We start from the raw sequence: 22155 nt of genomic DNA, 5'->3' as shown, positions 1-22155 counted from the left end.
TTCCACATTTTCTCTGCCCAGGAAACTGGCAGTTGGGGTAGGGCTGAGCCCTTTGGGTTACCATCTGAACCATACAGCTCCAGGAAGTCCCTTTCTTCCCTGGAACCAGCTGGGCATGCCACATCTGGGTTAATAACTCTTTATTAGGATTCAGGTTCTGAACAAGGTAGGAAGCAGCGGCAAGAGGGGTTCAAGTAGGGGGATGAAGAGGGAACACCAGGCTTGGCTAGCTGGGCCACTGCCAGAGGTCAACTGGGAGCCCTGGGCTGGAAGGGGTTTGGAGAGGGGGCCTGGGGCCAGTCTACAGGAGGGGCTGGGGGTCAGCGGATGGTGTATCGTACGTAGGGGACCTCGACGTCCTCGCCGCTCTCGTCGTTGCAGCACAGCTCAAGCACCAGCGCCCGCACATGGCGGCCCAGCTTTCGCTTCGACACACGGCTTACGATCTCTGTCATCCTGGGGGCAGAGGCGCAGAGGGTCAAAGAGGCAGAAGGCAGAGAGGAAGGGCAGGTGGGTGGAGGCCAAGGCAGTGAGGCCAGTGAACAGGAGTGGGATAGCTGCAAGCTGAGACTCCCCACCACTCAACTCACGGCTGATCCAATCGTTCCTTGAGCTTGGCAGCTGGCATGAAAAAGGAGTAAAGCATGGACACACCCTGGGACAGCATGGTGATCTCCAATTTATGCTCTGTCTGGAGGAGGAGGAAGAGGGAATGGCAGTGTCAAGGGGATGGACAGGCCAGTCACCTGCACACTCCGCCCCCAGGTGGGGTGAGAGTGAGGAAGGGGCCTCACCTTAAAGTAGTCAAGGAACTGTTTGAGGGTCATCTCCTCACCGTTAGGCTGCAGCCCCTGTACCTCAAAGCGATCCCACAACGTCCACTCTTGGTTATAGTACTGCAGGACAAGGAACAGGCCAGTGGGATAGGGGCCACCAGAGGGTCCAGCTCCGTCACTCTCCCCCCTCCACTCATGCAGAGACATACAAAGTGAGATCACAAGCCTCTTTTGTCCAAAATTCTCTCGTGGCTTCTGCCAGGCCCCAAGCAAGCACTGAAACCTTACAATGACTAACAAGGGCCTATATCACTACAGTCCTATTCTCTACGTCTCACCTCCTACCTTCTCATCCTGTTACTCTGTTCTAGAAGCATCTTCTTCCTCAAACATGCCAGGCACACTCCTACCCTTGCAGAGGCTGGTCCCTCTGTCTGAAATGCCCTTCCCACAGAAGCCTGCATGGCCTGTTTCTTCCCCTCTTCCAAGTCTGGACTGAAATGTCGTCTTTTCAGTAAGGCCTTTTCTAACCATCCCATGTTTAAAAATCCCAAACCCATCCCCTCACTACCAGGTACTCTCAAGTCCTCCTTATCCTGCTCTTTTACAGGGGGTTCCAAAATCTTTTATTTCATAAATATAACTGTAGCACCTAAGAGTACCTGGCACACAGTAAGTGCTCAATAAATATTTGAATAAATTAATAAATGAAGTAAAAGAACTTAACATAGTAAGCACCCAGTAAATATTGGTTACTATTGTCTACGGCCATGCCACCCTGAACAAGTCTGATCCCGTCTGATCTCAGAAGCTAAGAAGGGTCGAGCCTGGTTAGTACTTGGATGGGAGACCACCTAGGAAGACCAGGTGTTGTAGGCATAAAAATATAAAAAATAAAAGGGATTGTAAGCCAAAAAGGTCCTTGCAATCTGTGAGGTCAACCAAGGGTTGCCTCGCCTAAAAAATAATTTTAAAAATATACTGGTTACTATTATTGTGTAGTCACTAATAATTTCCTAGGGCACAATTCAAATATCCCATTTGTTTTGAGGGCTTACAGAGGCAGAATCAGACCAGTGCTCAGCACATAGAAAGTACTCAATATATACATGAGTGAGTAAGTGAACAAGGGGTCACAAAATGAGTAGGTACACAATGACGGAACCCCTCACCTAGTGAAAGCCTATGAAGCAAACTAGAGCCAATTAATTCTACAGAGAAACACTCCACCCACAAGTCTATCTTCCCTGATACAGGCCCTCACCTGGTGACGGGGTGCGGCAAGGGGTTCAGAGAAGCCGAAAAAGGGTAGGGCTAAGTTGAGGAAACCATTCTTGTAGGAGTCAAGCCGTCGGTGTCCCTGCACCACCTTGTAGAGCTCCAGACACACAAGGCCAACCACAGCTGCTGTGCTCGTGGCTATGGCTGGGATGATCTTCCCTGCAATCAGCTTGCTCTGTGAGACAGGAGAAATCAAGGAAGGTGGAAGAGGCTCTAAGTCTACAAAAGGGATGAAACGTGGGGAACTAAAGCCTGGGAGGGGGTGGAACGTCAGGTATAGATTCCCCTCACCTTGTGCCGGTCTGCAGGGGGAATGTCATAGTTCTCTGCCCGAAGGTTGGATGCAGCCACAATGAAATCCATATGGAAGTTGCTGTCATCATCCTTTTATGAGTAAGGGGGTAGGGGGAGGGTGGAGAGATAATAAGAGGATCAGAGGAGGAAGAGGATTCCTGGCCTCTGGGGACACTGCAATTACCTGCTCTCTCAGATCACAAAGGCATGGCTGGGAACATCTATTCGTTCAGGGCCACATGGCAGACCCGTGATCCAATCCCCACAAAGGCCCGGGGATGCCTCCAGATCCCCAGAGATCTGTTCTGCCTAGCCCATCCATGCTCAGCCCACAACCCTGCCTGTCCAGGGCCCCCACTCAGCACCTTCTCAAAGTCGATGGGGTACATCTTGAATCCAGGGAGCTTTTCTGGACTAGGCAGTGTGGCCTTGAGCTCCTCTAGACGGCTGTCATCTGCAGGAAGAAAGGGACACCATCAGCCCTTTAAATCCTAGGCCAGGGTCTAAAACATGAGCCTGGGGTGGGGCAAGAGGTGTTCAGGTAGATAAAAGATTAGAAAAGGAAAGCCCATCCTGGGAGGAAGGGCAAGGGGAAGAGGTAGGGCAAAGGAATAGGGGCGGGGGGAAGGTGCAGATATCAAAAGTTATCTCTAAAGACACTATGGAACCAAAATGATGACATTAGGAGAAAGTAAAGATGGAGAGATCCAGAGGAGAGAGCTGGAGATCTGGGGGAGAATGACAGAGAAGTGGGGAGACATGGAGGAGGATATGGTGGTGTAGTGTGAACAAAACGACACATAGGAGGAAGTCAGGAAACATACAGAAGCTTTTGTTAAGTAGATGGTTCAACGAGGAGAAGCTGAGAGAAAAACGGCGGCAAAGAGGAACAAGAGGCTAAAAAGGCGGAGACAGGCGGGGAGATGTTACACAGAAACATCTTTATAACATCCCTACACATACATTGAGAAGCACATCTTTTATATACATATTTTCACATGTTATATATATAAAATATTATTTGAGAAAATAGTGTTTTGATTGGTAGAAAGAGCATATAGAGAAGAAACATAACAGATATAGGAAACACATGAGTAGACATTTAGGAAGCCGAAAGATCTGGGAGAGATCGCTGGTGTATAGATGAAAAGATATATGGAGAGGAAAAGGGAAACCAGTGCCAAAATGCAGTGTGGGGAGTTACATAGCCACAGACGCATTTCACCCATGGAGGAGAGATGGAAGGGCGCAGTGGCAGATAATCACACAAGCACACTGTGCCAAACTGGTCACAAACCAAGGTCCATGCCCATATTCAGCCCATGACTTTCTTTACGAGCCAAACAAACATGGGAAACCATCAGCCACATCCTGTCCACTACTACATGTCGGGTGTAATATCAAGCCTCTTTGTGCTCAATTGCAGAGGTGATAGCTGTAGACACTACATGGCTCAAAGCCTAAAAGATAATACTTGGCTCTGCCCTGAAATACAGCAACATGAACTGGGGTGGGTGAAAATGGGGGAGCTAGAGGAGGATATGGAGAGGGATATGGGGGAGGGAATATTGAAACGGAGAGCAAGAAAGCTATATGGAGGGCAATACTAGGGTGAAGACGCACAAGGAGGAACATGGGGGTGGGAAGATGGAGGCGGATATCAAGGGAGACACCACTGGTGGAGATCATCTTTCCTCCTCCACCATAAACAGATCAAGAGGAAACAGGAAAGTTTTCCTTTCAAGGCAGATACACACAGAGCAAGAAAAACAAACAGCTCTCCTGAGGACTACAAAGTAGGAAAGGAGGGGGAATGAGGGAGAGAATTTGCTCAAACTGACCCTCTTCATTTCAGAGGAAAGGAATCTCAAAGGAAGGTATGGGGAAGCCTCAGGCCTGGGTCACAGAGCGGAGCCAGGAGCAGAATGCTGGTGGCGAGGCTGAGCTGGGCAGGGGTCAAGTGGGGTGGTGACTACTGGCCAACTGGCCAAACACCCTCACCAACAGAGGCATTGGCACTCTGCAGCTCCTGGTCAGAGACGTGGATCTTGACGCCAGACTTAGGGGTGAACTCGGGGACCTGAACAGCCTGTAGGAGGGCGGCCACCGCAGCTCGGTCCTGAGAGCCCGTCAGCCCGTAGGTTTGGGCAAACAGGTTAGCGGCAGCCATCACGTAGTCCAGATGCAGGGGCTGGGAAAAGGCAGGGAAGGACCAGAGGGGGAGCATATCAGCCCTCATCTGAGGAGCCTCAGCCCCCCACCCACTCACCAACCCTAGGAGAACCCAGGGAGGAGACTTACATTGCTGACATCAAAGGTGAGCGGATGCGGACAGCGTTTGGGCCCAGACCAAAACGGAGCTCCTGAGCTCGTGAGCTAAGGGAGGGAAGAGATTTTTGAGGAGCAGGACCTGAGGGTGGCAGCCTCTCTAACAATCCTAACTCCTCGCCTTGGCCCCGCCGGGCCCTAACTCACTATAGCTGGGCACACACAGAGGGCTGGAGTCAGTCATGAAAGACTCAGACTATAGCATCCTGTAGATGGAAGTTTCAATGTCTGGTTGAAGCAGGGATCTCACTGAGAAAACTACCACCAATTCCTGGGCACTTGCTTTGTGCTAGACACACAGCCATTTAATAAACTCTCATGAATTGCCAGGCGCTGTACAAACTTAATATTAGTATATACCAATAAATCTTCACAAAAATCCCCACGAAGTAGAAACTATTATCTCTACTTCATTGATGAGGAAACTGAGGTACAAAAACAAATTATGTGATACCCGAGTGCAAATGGAGCTGGGATTTGAACCCACACTGATTCCTGTGCTCTTAACTCCAAAATTTCTCTCCCATAATCCCTGCAGCCCTGGGAGTCAATATGACTCAGCCCACAGCACAAGTAAGTGAAAGGAAGTCTCTTGTACGAAGGAAAGGGGATGGGAAGAACAAGTCAGGCTTAATCATTCTCCTGAGATCCCTACGTCTTGGGGCACCTGCCACAGCTAGACTAATGACTGGAAGGACACGTGGAGTGCCCACAGCACATTCCTGTTTTGGATTCCACCAAATGGACCTGGCAAGTGGGTGTTACCTGGTCAGGAGGGAAGTTGTGCAGCAGCTGCCGGATGTTGTTAGAGTACTGAGTGTGCCAGTGGTGACAAGCCCAGGTCACACAGTCAGCCCAGGTCTGTGGCCGCTGCAGCACCAGGCTGCGCTGCACGGCCTCCAGCACCTCCAGAGGTTGGGTGCCCGCCAGCCGCAGGGTCCGCTCCACAAACTTGGGGTCTCTATCAGGAATTGGAAGGGTCAAAGGGGCAGGATTACACAACGGCCCCAGATGCAACCCCATTTTCTCCATGGAAAGCTAGTCCTGACCCCCAGTGGCATGAGGCCCTAGCTTTCACCGAGTCATCTGAAGTGTGCCTGGTGCTGGGTGTTACAGTGGTGAGGAAAGCAGAAAGGATGCCTTAGCAGGCAGGGGATGTGACGAGGGGGCACTTAATTACTTACGTGAGGTACTGGTTGACGTTTTCTGCTGGCTGCTTGAAAAGGCCTTCAAACTCATCCCGAGCCCACTGCAGACAGAGCAAACAAATTACATGGGGGTGATGGCTGACAAAGTGGATTTCCAGAGACATTACAAAGACCCTCAGCAAATAAATCAAATAGGAAGAACACAGCTACTGAGAGAAGGGAAGCCCCCTAATCACTGCTCCTAACTTACCCAACTCCTTTACCCCTGGCAACTCAATTTAAATCAATGAACTTGATCTGGGCAGTGGTTACACTAGTGAATGTGTGAAAAAAAATTCTTACATTTGTGTACCTTACTTGAGGTTATGGCTCCATAAAAAAAAAAAAGAAAAAAAAAAATTCAGGCCAAAATCAAAAATGATCTCTATATAGGGATCTGAGAATTCCTAGGACAGTAAATGCAGCCATTGGTGAGGGAGCTTGAAGGATACTGATGTTAGAGGTGTCGGTTCAAATCCCAGCTGCTACATAGTATCTAGTTTTGTGACTTTAGGAACACCTAAAACAAATACTATTAACAGTCACATCTACCCTCATGGGATTGCAAAGCAGCAATGAGCAAGTATGCATATATTTAAAGTTTATTTAAAACAGCACTAGATACATAGCAAATGCTAAATAATTTACAACAGCCCTGTAAGGCAAAGATTACTGTCATCCCCATTTTGGAAAAAGAATCATGAGCATGGAGAGGCTGAGTCCAAGGTCACACATGGCCCAGTGAGACTATGCTGGGTGTACAAGTATAAAACACCCACTCTGGAACTGCAGGGTTGGAAGGGGAAGTGACAAAGGGAACTGTTTTTTTTCCCTCCTCATTTTGTTCCCACCCCAATACTCCTACTAAACATTCTGAATGGTTTGCTCTCAAACACTGCGCTAGGATCATTCTGATAGCATGGTGGTTATCCTTGGGTTATCCTTAGGTTCTGATTAATGGCCGGGAGCTGGATACCTACCTACGTTATGTTCACTTTGTAAAAATTCAGCCAGATGATATGTGTACTGTCCTGTATTTTCTCTACATATGCATCATACAATCATTCTGAAAAACTAGCTGTTGAACTCATTTTGAGCAACAGCTGAGGAAACTGGACTATGGACTGAGTATTAATTAGAGACAAATAACTGGAAAAGATGTTAAGAAATTACCGTTTATGCTCAGCATGAAAGTGGTCTATTGGTTAGGCAGCGGCAGTTCTCACAGGGAAGCAATTCTGACCCCAGGGGACATTTGGCAATGTCTGGAGACATTCTTAGTTGCCACAATTGAAGAGAGGTGCTATTTGCATCTAGTAGCGGGAAGCCAGGGATGCTGCTAAACATCCTACAATGCACAGTATGACCTCCTCCCCCCAACAAAGAAATGACAAAGAAATATCCGGCCAAGGCTGAAAGACTGTTATCTGGAACACATCCCTCCCTTCAAAACATACTAAAGTATTAGGGAGTGAAGTGCTGTGATGTCCATGACTTACTTTAGCACACACGCACAAAAAAGATATACAAATCTAAGAACATCTGGCAAAACAGGAACAACTGTTAAATCTAGGGGATGAGTGGTATTTGAGTGTTCGCCATACTACTGTTTATACTTCTCTACATGTTGAAAAATTTCCAAAACAAAAGTGTAAAGAAAAAAAACACGAAAAGAATGAACCATTCTAAAAATCAAGGCTGCTAGATGGGAAGTGGGGAGAAAGGTTTGGAGAAAAACCACCATCTTGCGCTTAGGTTTGCAATACCTGAAGGCCAGGGGCCCAGTGGCCAAGAGGCAGGGTGCCTGCTCCCCTCCCTCAACCCCCAAAGCGATCACCTGCAGGGTGTGCTCGATAGCGTTGGGGAAGTTCTTCAGCGTGCAGATAGGGATGGACTTCTCAGGCGGGTCCTGGCTAGAGCTGTACGACTCTGTCAGGAAGGGGATCACCACCTGCACGTTGCCCTTGGTGCCCAGTGTGCCTGACTCTAGCAGCGGCTTACGGTAGTACACGCAGCGGCGGTCCATGTACATGCCTGGGATGTTAGGAAAGGATAGGGGGACAGGTATCCCTAAGAACGCGCACACGCACACACACAATCTTTGTCCTTGACCTCCTCACCCGCCTCCAAACTCACGAGCATCCACATTGTCCAGGGCATTGGCCACACCATCCAAGTTTTGGAAGAACTCATCGTCATAGATGCGCTCTGTGTCAGGGCCCACACGGTTCTGGTGGCTTGTCACCTGGATGTGTGGATTCATCTGGTGCACAGCTGCAGCAGCGGTGTCAGACTTTAACTTCTGGTGGCAAAGGTGGGGATGGGGAAACAGAGCTCAGTTATTTGTGTATTCATCCAACCAACCTCAGGAGGCACCTTGGGGTTTAGCAGGAAACAATCTGTGACAATGCCACATGGCTAGGGCTGTGACAGATGTGGCAGGAGAGGGAAGCAGTGACCAGACACCAACTGGAAACAACAGGCCAGCCATCTGGCCTTTTGCCTTCCTAACATCTGTTGTTCTTTCAGGTAAGAGCACCTAGGGTTGAGATACATTCCCTCAAAAAGAGGACCTTAGCGTACAGACAAGAAGGACCCTCTCAAAGCCCAGACTGGGGTCCTGTCCCTCCTCTACTCAGAACTGTTGCCCGGCTCCCGCTTCCACTGAGGGTCAAAGGAGCTAGCCCCGTTTCCTCTAACTCATCTCCTACCTCCTCCGGATCATGGCCTGGAGCACTATTCTCCAGAAGAGGGGTCTCTACTCTCTTATACTCTCCAAGTCTGCAGACCCTTCCTTGACCACTGTTATCAAAAGGGCGAACCCATGTCCCAGGCCTGCCCAAACTCCCTTATCTTCTTTTTGCTGTTTTCTTTACACAGCACTTATCATGGATATTATGAATGACACTGTCCCCTACAGAAGGCTTCCCAGCTTGATCCCTGTATAACCCAGCACCCATCTGTGCAGAGAAGAATAAATCTAGTAGGCATAAAGTACTTCCTGAGCAAGAAAGGCCTGCTTGCAAGACTGGCCCTTGGCTGGTATCTGGGAACTTGGATTTCAGGAGGGTTCTCACTATTCTTTACCTGATGACGGTGGCTCTTTGTGCCTAGACTGCTTATGCAAACAATGTGGCTTGTGTTGAATACTTGCTTCCCTTCTGGGAGTCTGGAATTTGGGTATATGCTGAGCAGAGGGTGCCTACATGATGCCCATGTTAAAAAAACCCTTAGTGCTGAGTCTCTAATGAGCTCTGTTGGTAACATTTTTGCAGGTTGTTGCAACTGGCTACTGGGGGGGGGGAGGGGGAATAAAGCTTGTCCTATGTGATTCCAGACTGGGGAGAGACTTGGGAAACTTGTGCCTGGCCTCCCTCCCAGACTCCCCTCACCCTCCCCATGTGCCTTTCCCTTTGCTGATGTTGCTCTGCATCCTTTGCTGGAAGAAATCATAGTTGTGAATACGACTGACTATATGTAGAGTCCTGTAAGTCCTTCCAGTGAATCATTGAGCTTGGGGGTGGTTTGGGGGACCCCCAACACATTGTCCCAACAGCAATGATAAAGAAAAAAATGAGATGAAAAATGGTAGAGTCAATGGAAGGATACTCAATAAATGTTTGTCAAATGAGTGACAGAGAGAAACCAAGGGAAAAGAACTAAAGGAAAGAAAAAGGCAGAAAGGACTCCTTTCCAGAAAGAATGGGAAGAAAAGGAGGATAGTGAGATGATAAAACCCCCACCCTCACCGTAACATCCCAGGGCCGGAAGAGAAACTGTCGGTTCAGATTTGACTTCTCAATGGTGTCCATGTCTGTGACGACAATTTCTCCGCCTTCTCCACAGCCCAATCCAATCATTGCAAAGTTCTTGAGCAGCTCACAGCCAATGGCTCCTGCACCCACCTAGGAAGGGTTAAGAGGCTGGTCAGGGTGATGCAGATTAGCATCACTCCTCACTCCCTGTGAAGACAGCAGGAGCTAGGAAGAGGGTCTAGTGCCACATCCTCAAGTCCCAGGGCTATAACCAACCAGTCATCTGAAGGAGGTGGCACCAGGAGGGAAAAAACAGCAGGATGCAATAAGCTTCCTCTCAAGATAAAGAAAATGGCTAAAGGGATGCAACAGAGGTACAAGAACCAAACGACCCTCCCTGAGGAGGTAGGAGACCCCAGAAGAGGTGGCCAGGGGAGGTGAAGAGAGCAGGAAGTCCAGATCACTCACCAGGAAGTATTTCTGCTTGCCCAGCTTCTCTTGTAGGTCTGAGCCAAATACAGCCACCTGCCCATCGTAACGGTTCTGGCGCTAGGGAATGTGAAGGGAATTGGGTCAGAGATGGGCCTTGCCAGAAATGCCCCCAATGATGCCTTCGCCATGGGCCCCACTCATATACCGGGAGGCACTTGTCCTCTGTGAGGGCCTCTTTGTTCTCAGGGAGACACTCCAGAGCATCAAAGTATAGCCACTGCATGATAGGCATAAACTTCCCAGAGCAGGCCTAGAGATTGGAAAGGAGAAGCGAAGTAGTCACTGGTTAACAGATGGACAACAAGTGATGGAGTCAGGAAGGTGCCTGGCACACTCCCTACTCTTCTCGACCCATGCTGACCTTCATGACCTCCTGGGCAGCCAGGCCCCCAATGAAGGCGTTTATGGGTGCCAGATCCCCAGCAGCCACATATGCCAGCTTCCGGATGAGGTCCTCATCCAGACTGTCCTGCTGCACTGCTGGCAGGGCTCGAGCATTCATGGCCTGGGCTAAGGTCACTAGCTCTGTTGCATCCTCCTGGTAGGGCAGAAGAAACCAAAGGTGTTAAGTGTCAGGTCACTGTGGGGAGACAGAGGGAGGGTGGATAGGCAGAGAGGCATGGTGGGCCTTTGGTGCCAATGTCATCTGCCCTAGCTGGCTCGCCCACCGACCCACCTCATTGCGGGGCCGAGGGGCCCGGCCGTGCTGAGCACAGAACTGGTGCAGGGCCTGGAAGCCAATGTGCAGCTGTGCAGGACGGGAAAACTTGGCAAAGTCTGTCATCACGAAGTTGGGCTCTGCCAGTGAGGCCAGCAAAGATTTCTGTTGGGGGCGGGGGGCAGGGCATCAGAACCAGAAGAGAGGAATGGAGAACACCAGAACTACCCCCGCAGCCCACTATCCCCCATACTCACAAAGCTGATCTTCTTAGGTACTTTGACCTGACTGACGATACCACCACGGATATAGTCAGAGAAGTGAGAGGTGTCACAGATGCTAAAGGTGTAAGGACCTAGGGGAGATCGGGAAGTTGTCAGGTTACCCATCCTTTCTAAAATCCACAACACCCAAAAGAAAAGGAAAAATACATGCCCAACCCAGCTCAGACATCAGGAGCCACCTCCTCTTCACCTCAGGTTCTACCTGAACATCAGAAACTGTTCCCCATCTGCCCCGGACCCAGCTCCGAGCCCATGAGAACCCGTGTCCCTGGCTCTAGGTCTACATTAGAAAACATTCTCTGCAACTTGTCCAAATCAGTTCAGACATGAGTGGATCCTCTGATCTCCTCTGTTCAAACACCAGAGACCTTTCCCCCTCAGGAACAGCTCAGATGAGATAGCTCAGACACAAGATAGCACCTCTCCCCTATGCCCATCAGCTCTGGTTGGACCCCCAGGGACTCTCATTCTGGTTCATCTTAGACACCCAGGGTGTGTTTCCCCTTGCTCAGAGCCCAAGGACACCCTCTTATCTCCCCTGATTCCCCTCCCCTCGCCCCATGGCCCTAGCTCACCCAGAACTTTGATCTCCATGGGCTGACTTCCGTTGAGTTCAACCATGCCCTGTACTTCTGAGAAGGAGACAAAGTCGCCATTCTCAAACCCATGTCGGGCCTCATCCAGGCAGGTAACCACACCGGGGTTGTCCTGGTTAAAGGAGGAGAGTCTCAGGGGCAAGCTCAGGGTACCAAGAGCAGACAGGAAGGCCTGCTGCTGCCCATCTGCCTGCCACGACTCAAGGCTGGTCTCCTCACCTTGGTGACCATAGAAACCATAGCACTGAGTGGCTGCTCTCCATTGGAATCAGTGAGAATCATTTCTTCTCCGAAGTCACAGAAGAGTTGCCTATAGAGGAAGCAACAGGGGTTGATATCCTAGATCCACACACACGGAGACCCCATGTGTCCCTCAAGATGCAGCGAATACTTGCTGAGCAAATTCAGCCCATCCCTGCTGGGACTCAGACGGCGCTCACACCACATGGAGAAGTGAACACACAGAATCCAAAACCCGGGTGGCTGAGGGGAGGCTGAGGGGAGGCTGAGGGCAGTAAGAGCTTAGGGGTCTTGGCCTGGGCCTGGCAGGGGTCAGCAGGAAAAGGGGAGGCGCACTCACCCAAATAGGCCCCGTGTGTCTGCCACCACCAGCTTGATGCCACGGCTGTGACAGAACTCACCCACCCGAAGCTGGTCCTCCAGGGGGGTGTTGGTGAGGACCACCACCTGTGGAGAGGCGGAGAGATGGAGGCTCAGGGTGAAAATAATAGAGGAAGGCTGGTGTGAGGGTTCAGAGAGTTTGCTGGTTCAGCTACTTCACATACACAGTATCTACTGTTTAACAGTTTCAGAACCAGTGAAATTTAGTGAAGAGAAATTGAATCCCTAGGAATCCCTAGATCCTAGACCACAGCAGGCAAGGTAGGCAGGCAAGGTACAGACGCAGCTGGGGAGACATAGTCTGGAGAATATCTGACTCATTCATTTGCCAACACACACTGCCGCCTGCCCACAACTCTGCCATGCCCTGTGAGACACAGAAGAGGTAAAACTGTCCCCAGCCAAAGTCTGAGCTCACTCCTACCACACCCATTTGCTCCCAATTCTCGACAACACTTGCTCAGCCAAGACCTTTGGGACTTAGCTCTCTGTCTGAATGCCTGCCCTTTTTCACTCAGGTGAACTCCTAGCCCTACCCCAGGGTTTGGTGGCAGTGCCCTGGCTGCTGGGACACCCCATGGTACAATCTCAGCTCCCACAGTTCCTCTTTCCAGCCCAGAGTTTTTGTTTGACAACCAGATGGCACTTATCATGTGCCAGCTGCTATTCTAAATGCTCAACCCTCCCAAAGACTCTATGAGGTCGGTCTTACTACTACTCCCAAGTCTACGAACAGGAATAAATAAAGCACAGGAGATAAAGTGACCTGCCTGAGATCATATTAGTAGAAGCAGAGACTTATGCCAAGGCAGTCTGGCTCTATTCTACGCTTATAACCCCTATGCTGTACCGTCTGTCCATTCATACCTTCCCCCTCTGAAAAGGCAGGTCCAGGGTCTAAATCCTGCCTACATCTCCTAGCTGCACCCCCAGCATGAAACCTAGAACTCGGACCAGCCCATTAAATAATGAATAAATGAACACACCAGAGATGGGCTCTGAGAGAATTGGGCAGGAGGCTGGGCCATGCTTGAGGTACCTGGAAGCCACTAAGGAAGTCCTCGACAAGAGGCCCAGTGTAGGCGCTGACAGGCACGTAGCTGTTGAGCTCAGCAAGACGGGGCTGGGAGACCTCTGCCCGGTTTTTACCAATGTCCTCCTCCCGCAGGTAGAACTGCAAAGGGGAGTAGGGGACGAAGTGAAGCGGCTACAGAGCCCGGGGCCGGGGTGGGGGACAGGGGGCTGGTGCCTGGGCAGGAGAGAAGAGGACCAGGAAGAGGTACCTGGGAAGAGAGGTCAACCCACTGGGCAGTGCCCTGGTCATGTAGGGTGACAGCCTTGACCCCACCAAGGATGATGTTTTTGGCAATCTCCACGCCCAGGCCCCGCAGGCCTGATACCAGTACGCTGGATGTCTGGAGCCGCTTCATTGCCTCATGGCCCAACACGTACCTGCCAGGTTAGGGGGCATGTGGGGTCAGGGCCTGGCTCTCCTGACCACATCCTCTCAGAGCCCCCCTCCCACCTCTCCGCCTAACCTCAGCCCCACTTACAGCTGCCGAGAGTAAAGGCCCTCATCTATGTCTGCTTCACTGCCGTTCTTCGCCATTCCCTAGAGATGAAGGGGAAGAACAGGTTCAGGGAGACACGCAGGTTTAGGGCGTGAACAGAAGAACAGTGATACAAAAGATATTCCCACCCACCATCCCACCACCCTGCCTGCCAGTCTTCAGGAAGAAGACACTCACGTTAGTTGGCACCGAGGGCACTTCGGACAACACAGACTGGGCGGGGGAACAGTTAGAACCCGGCTTTGGATCAGGCCCGGACACGCGACGTTTCTTGGACAGCGGCGAGCTGGACATCTGGAGGGAAAAAAGAGGGTCTGGGGTGAGCCAGGGGCATGTGAGTGTTTCTGCTGGTTAGTGGCGACTATGGGGGGAAGGGAAGACTTAAGGGCTAGTATCCCCATTTTATAGAAGAGGAGACAGGTACAGAGAGGTGAGGTGACTTGCCCAAGGTCACAGAGCTGTCAGAGCTAAGATCTGAACCCAGGTGGTCTGGCTTGCAATCCATGCTGCTGACCACTAGGCCATTCGCCTTTCTCCCCAGCCCAGCATAATGAGGGAGAGACGCCAATCCTGTAGGGTGAAAGGAGTGACAAGAAGAATGTACTTGTGGGGAAGTCAGAGGGGCAATAGAGATTCAGGTCAGCCTGCCACTCCTTAACAGATCTCATTTAACCCCTATGAGCTCAGTTCCCTCGGCTGTAAAATCGGGGCGATAATACCACTTACCTACCCCGTGGAGTTGCTGAAGTGATGAGATAGAACACAGACCATAGAGCCTGGCACAGAGCAGGTGAACAATAACGAGCAGCTATTCTCCTCTCCCTAACCCCTGCCACAGGGGTGCGGGAGGGAAACGCGGCCAGGACATCCATCAGGGTAGCATGATGGCAGAGAACCCAGTTCCCAGAGGGGATCAGGAGTTTTACAAAGCTCAACCCCCTCCCCTCCCTCCCACCCCAGCTCTGGGAGGGGAAAACACCCAGGCCAGTAAGAGGTGGCAAGGAGAGAAAACACACCTGCCAAGCCTCGTCTGCACCTGAAATCCCTTAAGCAGGTTAACAATACTGGTAAGTGTTTACTGGAGATCCTCCCTGGGCCAGAAGTCATAGTAAGCACTTTACGAGCCTTGCCTCACTCTGTCCTCAGGGCACCTCCATGGGGTTGCGACTACTATCAATAACATCCTCCAACTCACACTGGAGGGGAAAAAAAAATCACTGAGGGACCTGTGGTAACTTGAGCGAGGTTCCCACAAATAAAGAGTGACCAAGCTGGGCCCAGATCAGGATTTGCTAAACCTGAAGTCCAGGCTGCCTCCCAGTGTGATCAGGTGTCACTCCTCAATGGTCCTGACCCTGCAAGGCGGGGTTGAGCATCCTTGCCAGACAAATTGGAAATCGTGAGCTAAGGAGGGCAAGTTAACTTCCCGAGGGTCACACACTAGGTCCCAGAGACAGAACAATACAGCCTGCTGTGGAAGTGAAATCTAGGGGTGGGGTGACTGGATCCAGATGCTAGAAGACAGGAACCAGAATCATTTCCCCTCGCCTCCAATGCTCCTTTAGGCCTCTTTTCTACCCTGAGCCCTTTCCGACACTCAATCACACCAAGTACCCCACTGTACCTAAAATTCCATCTTGGTATCCATCACATTCTAGCACTAGGCAAGATAACAGGAGTTCCCTCCATCTAAGGAGGGCTTACTCCCTGTCAGTCACAGAGTAAGGGACTTTATTTAATCCTAACAATGCCCACATCAGAAATAAGAAAACAAAGGCCCAGGGAACACCAGTCATGGAGGGGGAATTCCCCAGGAGGGGGAATAGTCTGGGCCCAGCTCAAGGTCCAGCGCACAGGGCTAAGGGATGAGGGGTGAAGGAGGAGGACTCAGGAGGCTGGCTAGGGCCCAAGTCAGTCAGCTGAATTGCTAGGAATGCTAAGAACCAACGTAGGTAGGAAAGGACTTGGGAGACAAAGGCAAATCATATTCTTCCATTTACTGACTCTCTGACCTGGGTAGGGATCTCATTTCCTCTGAGCCCCATTTTCTCCAAAAGCAGGGAGAAATGGAACTATCCTCAAGGGGCAGCTAGGAAGATTTAAAAAGTCAAGGTCTGTGATCAGAACTCAGCAATCTGAGAACATAAGCAAGCTCCTCTCTGGGCACCTGCAGTGGCCTCCACTGCTTATCTCTTTACCTTGTCATTGGTTTGCTTGTTTAGGCCACACCATCTCCCTGCTCCCTAAATCAGAGATGATCCAGGGCCAGAGAGATCTTTAAACATCTGTACCTTTTACCTCTGGGCGCCTCGTGCTGGCAGCAAGGGTCTAAGCAGGTTTTGGTTGGTTGTTTGAAAGTAAATTTTAATTGCAGAAGTTTGGAACAGGCCCGGCTCAAGGCAAGCAGAGGGGGTCTGAGGTAGAAACCACAGAGGAGCTAAAGATGCCCCACCTCCAGCACAAAATCGATGCCCTTTCTCCCTTAATATATGCTCAGACCCCAATTAGGGTACATATACTATCAACTGTTCGGCAAAGCTGAGCTGGGGCTCAGAGTTTCCAAACTTGCCTGAGGTCTCCAAACTGGTGATTTTGAAGCCTGAGCATTCTCTACCACTCAGACCAGAGAAGGTTTGAGAGGGGTCAGGCACAGGGTCAGGTTATGGGGTGGAGAAGCTAGGGCACAGGATGCTGGGGCCTGTCAAACCTCCTGGAAGGGATTAATTGAGAAGTCCCTGGGAATATAAAGGAGAGGAGTCAGGAGGCAGTTGTCTGAGCCCAGGGAGGCTCAGAGGAGGCTCAAAGGGGATGTTAGAAGCCCTGGGGGGCAAGTGGGGCCAGGCAAGATTGATAAGCTTTAAATCTTTGGAAAGGGAATGGATGGGGGATTCTGGGGCCCAAGGAGGCTGCAGATGCTGGGGTCTGGGGAGAGGGGTGTTCGGGAGGATTCTGGGCCCTGGGGTCTCTGGGGATAAAGAGAAATTGATCAAAAAACAGGGGCTTGCAAGGGGAGAGGTGTCTCTGACATCAATGCCAGAGTCCCAGGAGGCTATAAGGGTGGATGCTGAGGTCAAGGTGGGGTTGGGGAGGGATTTTTACTGGAGCACGAGGCCTTAGGTTGAGCTCACTGGTACAGGCTAGGGACCGCAGAGTCTCTGAGGGAGTGGAAAGGAGAGGCTGAGTCCAGACATTTCTGGCCCTAAGAAATTCAGTAAGCTGATACTGGCTAGATCCCCAAGTGGGGTTGGGTTTCTCTGACCAGTTATGTGGGATCCTATGGAAGCTCTGAAAGTAGATGCCGAGAAGGCTCTGATGAAGTCAAGGAGCATCTGACAATGATGTTGGGGGTCCTATGAAGCTAAAGGCCTCTGAATAAAAATGCCATGGACCTTGAAAGGCTGAGGGCAGATTCTGAAGCCTGATGTGAGAACAAGGGATTTGTGAGAGAAGCTGGAAACCTGGTTGGCTTTTGAAGGCAGAGGCTGAGTCAAGGGTGGGGTTTAAGAGAGGCTAGAGCCAACAGGGTCAAGGGCAGATGATGGCAGGGGGATCTCCGAAGGAGGACCATGTGTTCAAACAGTTCCTCTCTGGTGCCTGTTCCCCTGGGAGGCTCTGAGGGAAGATACCGGGGGTTAGGTGTCTGATGGAGGAGATGCTAAGGTCTGCAAGGGGTAGTTCCTTAAAAGAATACAGAAATCATGAAAAAGAGAGCATTCCCTTACAATACAGTCTCTAAGGATAGAGTCTAAAAATTGAAAAGAATCTCTAAAGGTAGACGCGGTGGGGAGGGAGTGGTTCTGAATATAAGAGCTGGCCCGAGGCTGGGCTGAGAATGATGCTAGGGGCCAGGGTGGGGCTGAGAGACCTGAGATGGAGGAGGGGTCTCGACGTAGAGGCCAGATCCCAATGGCATTCCTTCACAGGGTCTAGCCCCTGGATGCTCTGGAGGTGACCAGCCGTGTATTTTTGTGTGTGTGTGACGGGCGGGGGAGGGGGGGTGCCTGAAAGAAGATGCTAGAGAAGACTCTCAGAAATGAAAGCCACATGAACCCTCCCCAGGTGTCTGGCCCCTCTTGGAAGGTGTTAGGGCAAATACAGAGGAACTAGGAAATAGGAAAGTCTGAAGGAAGATACTGAGGAAGGTTTTTAATAGCATACATCGGTAGGAAGCTTCGGCCAGGAATGCCGATCACTATAAGGTTCTGTTGGCGAAAGGAGGTAGTTCTGATCTGCAATGCAAGGTTCGGGACCAAGTCAGTTCCTGACTAGAGATACCGGATCTGGGTCTTTAAAAACACATCTTGGGGGTTCTGACTCCAAGGTCAGATTCCTGAGCCCAAAGAACTGGGATAGTCCCGGATGGGAAATGATGGCCCCGCCCCAAGCTCCTGCTGCTCCCATCGAACCCCAGCGTCCGAGTCACCACAGCCCGCCCCGACATCAGCCTGGCCCAGCGCCGGCCCTGTCCCCTCCAAAGCATCCCGAAACCCCTGCCAAGGCGCTGAGAGAGGCCGTTTGTTACCAATGCCGGTTCCCCGGGTCGCGCCGCCGCCAACTCCTCTAGGAGCCGAAGCCAAGCCACCCTCCTCTTTCTCCTCCTCCTCCTCCCCGCCGCTTGGGCCGCCTAGAGTCGCCGCCGCCTCCGCCGCCTTATCCTCCCCCGGCGGTAGTAGTTGTGCTCGTCCCTGCCACCTCCTTCACCTCCACCGCCGACACAAGATGGCGGCCGCTGAGCCCGAGGCCGGAACAAAACCTTGGGCCCCACCCCCAGGAACCCGGATGCAGGCAGACCGCGCCCATCATGAATCATGAATGACGGTCTCTGCCCATCTGTGACTCAGTCGAAGAGGAATAGCTCCACCTGGTGGCTATTATGGCACTAACTAGGAAAACAGGTAAAACAAAGAAAAATGAATAATACATTGTTGCAGCCAGGCTGCCATGGAAACCAATAAAGGCCATCGAGCCACACTTCCTGGTCATGAATTATGCATGAGGCCAGGTGGTTGGTTGGTTAATACACGACAACCAGAAAACCAGGCTAAAATATGAAGCCACGCCCCACTGCTCATGAATAATAAATGGTCTTGCAGCAGCCCGGAAGCCAAGGAGACCAAGGCCACATCTGTCATGAATAATGCATGAGACCTCGTGGGCTGGAACACCGGGCAGGCCTGCCTATTGCTGTAAGCAGGGAAATAGGGCTGCTGCAGGGAAAACACACTCCCCCAGTTCATGAATAATGAATAACGGATGCTGCAGCCTCTCAACTTGGAAACTCAGGGAGGTCAAAAAAGGTCCCACCCAGTTATCATGAATTATGCACGAGACTGGATGGACAGCCCTGCCTACCAAGTAGGGATTAGGGTACTCCAGCCATGGCAACATGGCCACGGCTTCCTGTTCATGAGTAATAAAAGACCAAGCTGCAGAGCCACAGGGGAAACCCAGGGGAAGTGTAGCTGCCTCCTCTTTTCACCCCTGACTAATTGCACGTGAACCAGGGCTATCTTGGTTCAACCAAATCCAGACTCACTACATGCCTTTGGCTGGTGCCTCAGTTTCTATGACTGTAAAATGAGGATAGCAATAGAACCCATCTACTTATAAAGGCAACGTGTTATCAAAATCAGAGAATCTGGTGCTCGCTTCGGCAGCACATATACAAACTCAGAGAATATGAATTATGGGATGAGCTCAAAGCACTGCTGGCACAAGTCAGTTAAATTTTAAAATATATATTAATATAAAGGTAATATGTAAATATATTTATATTAATATAAAATTAGTTGTGGGAGAGGGTATACTCAGCTACTAGAGAAGCCCCATCCCCGCCAAGTTGGGGCATTATTAAAAAAATAATGCCTTGAAACACCCTCCCAGAAGGGCACCAATGTCCATTAAATGGGTAGGACAGACTACCAGGTCACCAGAGATAAAACCTAGGCACACAAATAAAGCACCAAATACATTTCTGTTGACTAATAATAGATCTCATTCACAGACGTGGTGGCTCCAGTGGTATTTCCTTTCCATGCATTGTGCCACTGATCTCAGGAACGCCGAGCAGGAAATCAGTTCCTTCTTGTCCCTCGGTCTTGGCTCAAAAGTGACCTCCTTAAAGTTATTAAACCCTCACAAAAATCATTTCCACCCACCGGTGACTAGCTCTGTGACCTGGGGCCAGACACTTCACTTCTCTGGGCCATTGTTTCCCCACCCATAAAATGAGAACAATAGTAACCTACCTTGTGATGGAGTTTAAATGAGTAAATATGTAGAAAGGGCTTAGATCCGTGCCTGGCACATAGTGTTATATGACTAACATTAATAGTAGTACTATTAAATTGGGGTGGGGGGATTATGGCATTTGATTAAGACTACAGACTCTGAAACTAGACTGGCTCAGCCACTCACTGGGAGTAACTTTAGACGAAATTACTTACCTTGTCGGTGTCCCAGTTTCCTCATCTATAAAATAGGATAATAATAATCTACCTCCTAGGATTGTTGTGGGGATTAAATGGGCTAATAAAGCGCTAAATGAGTGTAAACTAATCTGATCGTTATGCCCATACCCATTTTCCAGGCTCACAGAAAGATTTGCCAAAGGTCACACGGCTAGTAAGGATCAATGCGATTTGAATCTAGAGCCTTTATTGATAATCTGGGATTACTGGGCCGTAAGAAATGAACCACGAACGAGGGTTTGTCCCTTCGCTAGACGCAAGGTTTAAATTCTGGAACCTCTAAGAGAAAGCTAAGAGCCTACGATACAGATGAAGCTGTGAAAGCTACGCCCCTCATGAATTATGCACAACGCCCCTAGAAAAGCCACAGAAAACTCGGGCGCTACTCACCTTTACGATTAATCAATGAGGTCTAGTTTGCCCGACAGACTGTAAAACGCCCCTTCAGCACGCTGATCCGCCCCCTCGTGAATAATTCACAAGCCGATACTTCCAGTGGACCAGGTTCGAAAGAGACCAAAATGGGCTTCCTCACAACCCCACCTCTTCATGAATAATGAATAAAACCGCGACCAACGAAGGCCCGGTGTCACCCAGTGCCCCCTTGGGAAGCGCCTAGCACGCTGGGCTCCGGTGTCCCTTCCACAGCCTGGGCTGGGGCTCCTCTCCCTAACAACCTGTGGGCCCCGACGTGTCCGGTCTCCCTGCCCCGACTACCCAAGCGCTGGGGCACCGCATCATAGAACCAGAGGTCACAAAGGCCACAGATACCTTCACAATGCCACGTCGGTCCTGAACGTTCCCACCGTCACCAAGAAACAAGCCTCCCAAAATTCCGCCTTGACTTCAGGAACCTCAAACTCCGCCTCCCCCCTTGGGGAGCACCCCAAATCCTGCCCCATGGACAGAGTATTCATACTTGGACCCTAAAGGTCTCCCCAAACATCCCCCTAAACCCTACCTCCGAGGAGTACATAAACTCTGCCTCCAAGGGATACTCCCTAACACGGGCTCCCACATCTCACTCCGGAGTCCCCAAACGCCACTTCCTAAGGGTCCCTCAAAAATAGCCACCTTTAAAAGCCACTCCGGGCCCAGAGCCTCCAAATATGCCCATTGGAGGATCTCCGAAACTGAGCCCCCTCCCTCCAATTCTATCCAGGGGCTTGAGGGCACCGTGCTCCAGCTCACCCCCTGCGCCGGGCGGAAGCCTCGCCTTCCTGCTGGAGATGAGCCGAAGCCACGGGGCAACGGAAGAGCAAACCACCTCCGTCGCACAAGAAGAGCCAGAGTTTGCGCGGAGCTCGGAAGCGCGGGGACTTGGAGGGCCCCGGTTTAGGACGTACCACAGACGCTTAGCTAGAGGGGTGCCTGCTCTGCTCCCGCGCCGTCGACGACCTGTGTCAGATCCAGACACCCCTACGGATTGTGGTCCTTCCCGAAAGCGCGAGGCATGCTGGGGGTGGTAGTCCAACTTAGCCAGTGCCCCGTGCACGTGGTGGGCATCAGCGGCCAGGGGATGGGAAAATGTCACCCTGGGCTGTGGAATTCCAGGAGCGGTGCTCTGGGGGATGGGAAAAGAGAGCGGAACTCCGAGGCACCTCCAGATGGAAAGGCACACCCATCCTCCAGATGGGAAGGCTGAGGCTCATTCATTTGACTTTTATGGAGCTCAAGTTGTGGGCCAGGCACTAGGGATTCTTCCTTGCCCTCACCGAGCTGACATGCTAGCGAGGGAGACAGACCATAAATATAACACATAAATAAAAATTATAATTTCACATATAAATATGTTATAACAGATATATGTGACTATAATTATATATAATAAAATGTACATAT

The 22155-nt window shown here is 50.8% G+C and overlaps 1 protein-coding gene and 1 pseudogene across 3 annotated transcripts; one reads left to right on the top strand and one right to left on the bottom strand.

Annotated features, from left to right (window-relative positions):
• Positions 1-128: 128 nt before the first annotated feature.
• UBA1 (ubiquitin like modifier activating enzyme 1) lies at positions 129-21648 on the bottom strand. 3 transcript variants are annotated; one of them, XM_039866407.1, is made up of 27 exons: positions 18366-18566; positions 14288-14413; positions 14021-14137; positions 13826-13884; positions 13556-13724; positions 13312-13446; positions 12232-12338; positions 11871-11961; positions 11631-11763; positions 11029-11126; positions 10790-10936; positions 10475-10651; positions 10259-10363; positions 10090-10170; positions 9616-9771; positions 8003-8168; positions 7704-7900; positions 5864-5928; positions 5445-5640; positions 4653-4727; positions 4353-4542; positions 2717-2805; positions 2349-2441; positions 2041-2232; positions 795-896; positions 591-691; positions 129-456 (listed from the first exon to the last, which is right to left on the bottom strand). In XM_039866407.1, the coding sequence occupies exons 3-27, from the start codon at positions 14135-14137 to the stop codon at positions 321-323; spliced, it is 3177 nt and encodes a 1058-aa protein (XP_039722341.1). In that variant the 5' UTR covers positions 14288-14413; positions 18366-18566; the 3' UTR covers positions 129-320. The 3 variants fall into 3 exon arrangements, with proteins under 3 accessions (XP_039722341.1, XP_039722342.1, XP_039722340.1); XM_039866408.1 differs by lacking the exons at positions 14288-14413; positions 18366-18566 and adding an exon at positions 21505-21648; XM_039866406.1 differs by lacking the exon at positions 14288-14413.
• Positions 1537-1655, top strand: LOC120605535 (uncharacterized; annotated as a pseudogene).
• Positions 21649-22155: the final 507 nt, after the last annotated feature.

The sequence above is a fragment of the Pteropus medius genome, unplaced genomic scaffold (assembly GCF_902729225.1).
Source record: "Pteropus medius unplaced genomic scaffold, Ma_sr-lr_union100, whole genome shotgun sequence".
In the NCBI taxonomy this organism is placed as follows: domain Eukaryota; kingdom Metazoa; phylum Chordata; class Mammalia; order Chiroptera; family Pteropodidae; genus Pteropus; species Pteropus medius.
This window is presented reverse-complemented; position numbering and strand designations above follow the sequence as displayed.

Coding starts and splice junctions, on each gene's coding strand:
- UBA1 (XM_039866408.1), bottom strand. CDS start 14,137: ATGTCCAGCTCGCCGCTGTCCAAGAAACGTCGCGTGTCCGGGCCTGAT. Junction 10,364..10,474: donor CTGCCCAGGAGGTCATGAAG/GTCAGCATGGGT, acceptor TCCAATCTCTAG/GCCTGCTCTGGGAAGTTTAT. Junction 4,728..5,444: donor ACAACTTCCCTCCTGACCAG/GTAACACCCACT, acceptor TCCCTCCCTTAG/CTCACGAGCTCAGGAGCTCC.